The following is a 1,465-nucleotide window of genomic DNA, read 5'->3' on the forward strand; positions in this document are numbered from 1 at the left end:
CTGTGTTTTTGGAAGAAATTAGCGTTTGATTTCATAGACTAAGGAAGATCACCCTCACCGATGCAGGTGGGTGTCATCCAATCCACCGAGGGCCTGGATAGAACAAAAAGGCAAAGGAAGGGCAAATTTGCTCTCTGCTTGAGCTGGGATACCATCTTTTCCTGTCCTTGGACATTGGGGCTCCTGGTTCTTGGGCCTTTGGACTCGGACTAGGAGTTCTACCATTGGCTCTCCCAGGTCCTCAGGCCTTTTGGTTTGGACTGGACGTACACCACTTGGTTTCCTGGACCTCTAGCTTGTAGACAGCCAACTGTGGGACTTCTCATCCTCCATAATTGTGTGAGGGAATCCCTTGTAATGAATCTCCATCTATATATCTATATATGATCTACTGGTTCTATCTCTGGAAAACCCTGACTTGTATACTTGGCTGACATGAAATTAATAACAGTAGATTGAGTAGAAGTTCAATATATAGAAAAGTTAACTTTAAGAAGGAAAGAAAACCACTGATTTCCTCTGGTGGCAAAAATATATACTCTCCACTCTTTTTTTTTTTTTTTTGACATAAAGGTTTTTAATCCAGTTTAAACAAAAAAGTACTTAAAGCAAACTGCCCTTCAAATATGAGGTTAATTTAGGGTTTTTCTATGATTATAACGAATTAGGTATAATTGAATCTCAGAATTGTTAACTAAAAAAAAACAATGTACAAGTTTTTCTGTTAAAATTTAAAGTCTTGATTGTAACTGTCCTCTTTATCCCTCACATCGAAGTACCCACTGCCGTCCAGGATGTAGCGAATCTCGTCATCCAGGTGTAAATACTCCTCATAAAACATCTTAATCTTTTCTTCGTAATTTGGTAGTTTGTCTTTGCATACGGTTATTATGTCCATCCAGGAGTAGTTTCTCTCTTTTCGGATCTTTTCTAATTCTGGATCATTCTCATATTTGTCAGCATCCAGCTTCCAGTAAAGGACCCCGAGCCCGCGCCGCTGCTCCAGGGCGACCGGGCTCCCGGGCTCCCTGCGGTGGGGCCGCTGTGGGTCGTCGCCCGACTTCTCCGTGTACCAGGCCTGCACCATGGCCGGGCCCAGGGGCACTGCCGCCTGACCCCGGACCTGCTCCGGCCGGTCTGCTCACCACTCTTAAAAGTCAACACCTTCTCACAATATGTGGTCCTTCTCCTTTAGAATCACCTGGAAGCGCACTTTTTTTTTTTTTTTTCTGCCTTGGGTCTTCGTTGCTGTGTGCAGTCTCTCTCTAGTTGCGGCGAGCGGGGGCTACTCTTCGTTGCTGTGCGTGGGCTTCTAATTGCGGTGGCTTCTCTTGTTGTGGAGCACCGGCTCTAGGTGCACGGGCCTCAGTAGTTGTGGCTGGCGGGCTCTCGAGTGCAGGCTCAGTAGTTGTGGTGCAGGGCTTAGTTGCTCCATTGCATGTGGGATCTTCCTGGGCCAGGGATC

The 1,465-nt window shown here is 46.1% G+C and overlaps 1 protein-coding gene across 1 annotated transcript; it reads right to left on the bottom strand.

Moving 5' to 3' along the window:
- Positions 1 to 724: 724 nt before the first annotated feature.
- LOC309967617 (acireductone dioxygenase-like) lies at positions 725 to 1,087 on the bottom strand (the record flags this gene model as incomplete). Its single annotated transcript, XM_082848396.1, has 1 exon — positions 725 to 1,087. One exon carries the CDS (start codon positions 1,085 to 1,087, stop codon positions 725 to 727), a length of 363 nt encoding a protein of 120 aa, XP_082704522.1.
- Between the last annotated feature and the right edge of the window lie 378 nt (positions 1,088 to 1,465).

The sequence above is a fragment of the Leucopleurus acutus genome (genome assembly GCF_964270905.1).
Source record: "Leucopleurus acutus genome assembly, chromosome: 10".
In the NCBI taxonomy this organism is placed as follows: Eukaryota; Metazoa; Chordata; class Mammalia; order Artiodactyla; family Delphinidae; genus Leucopleurus; species Leucopleurus acutus.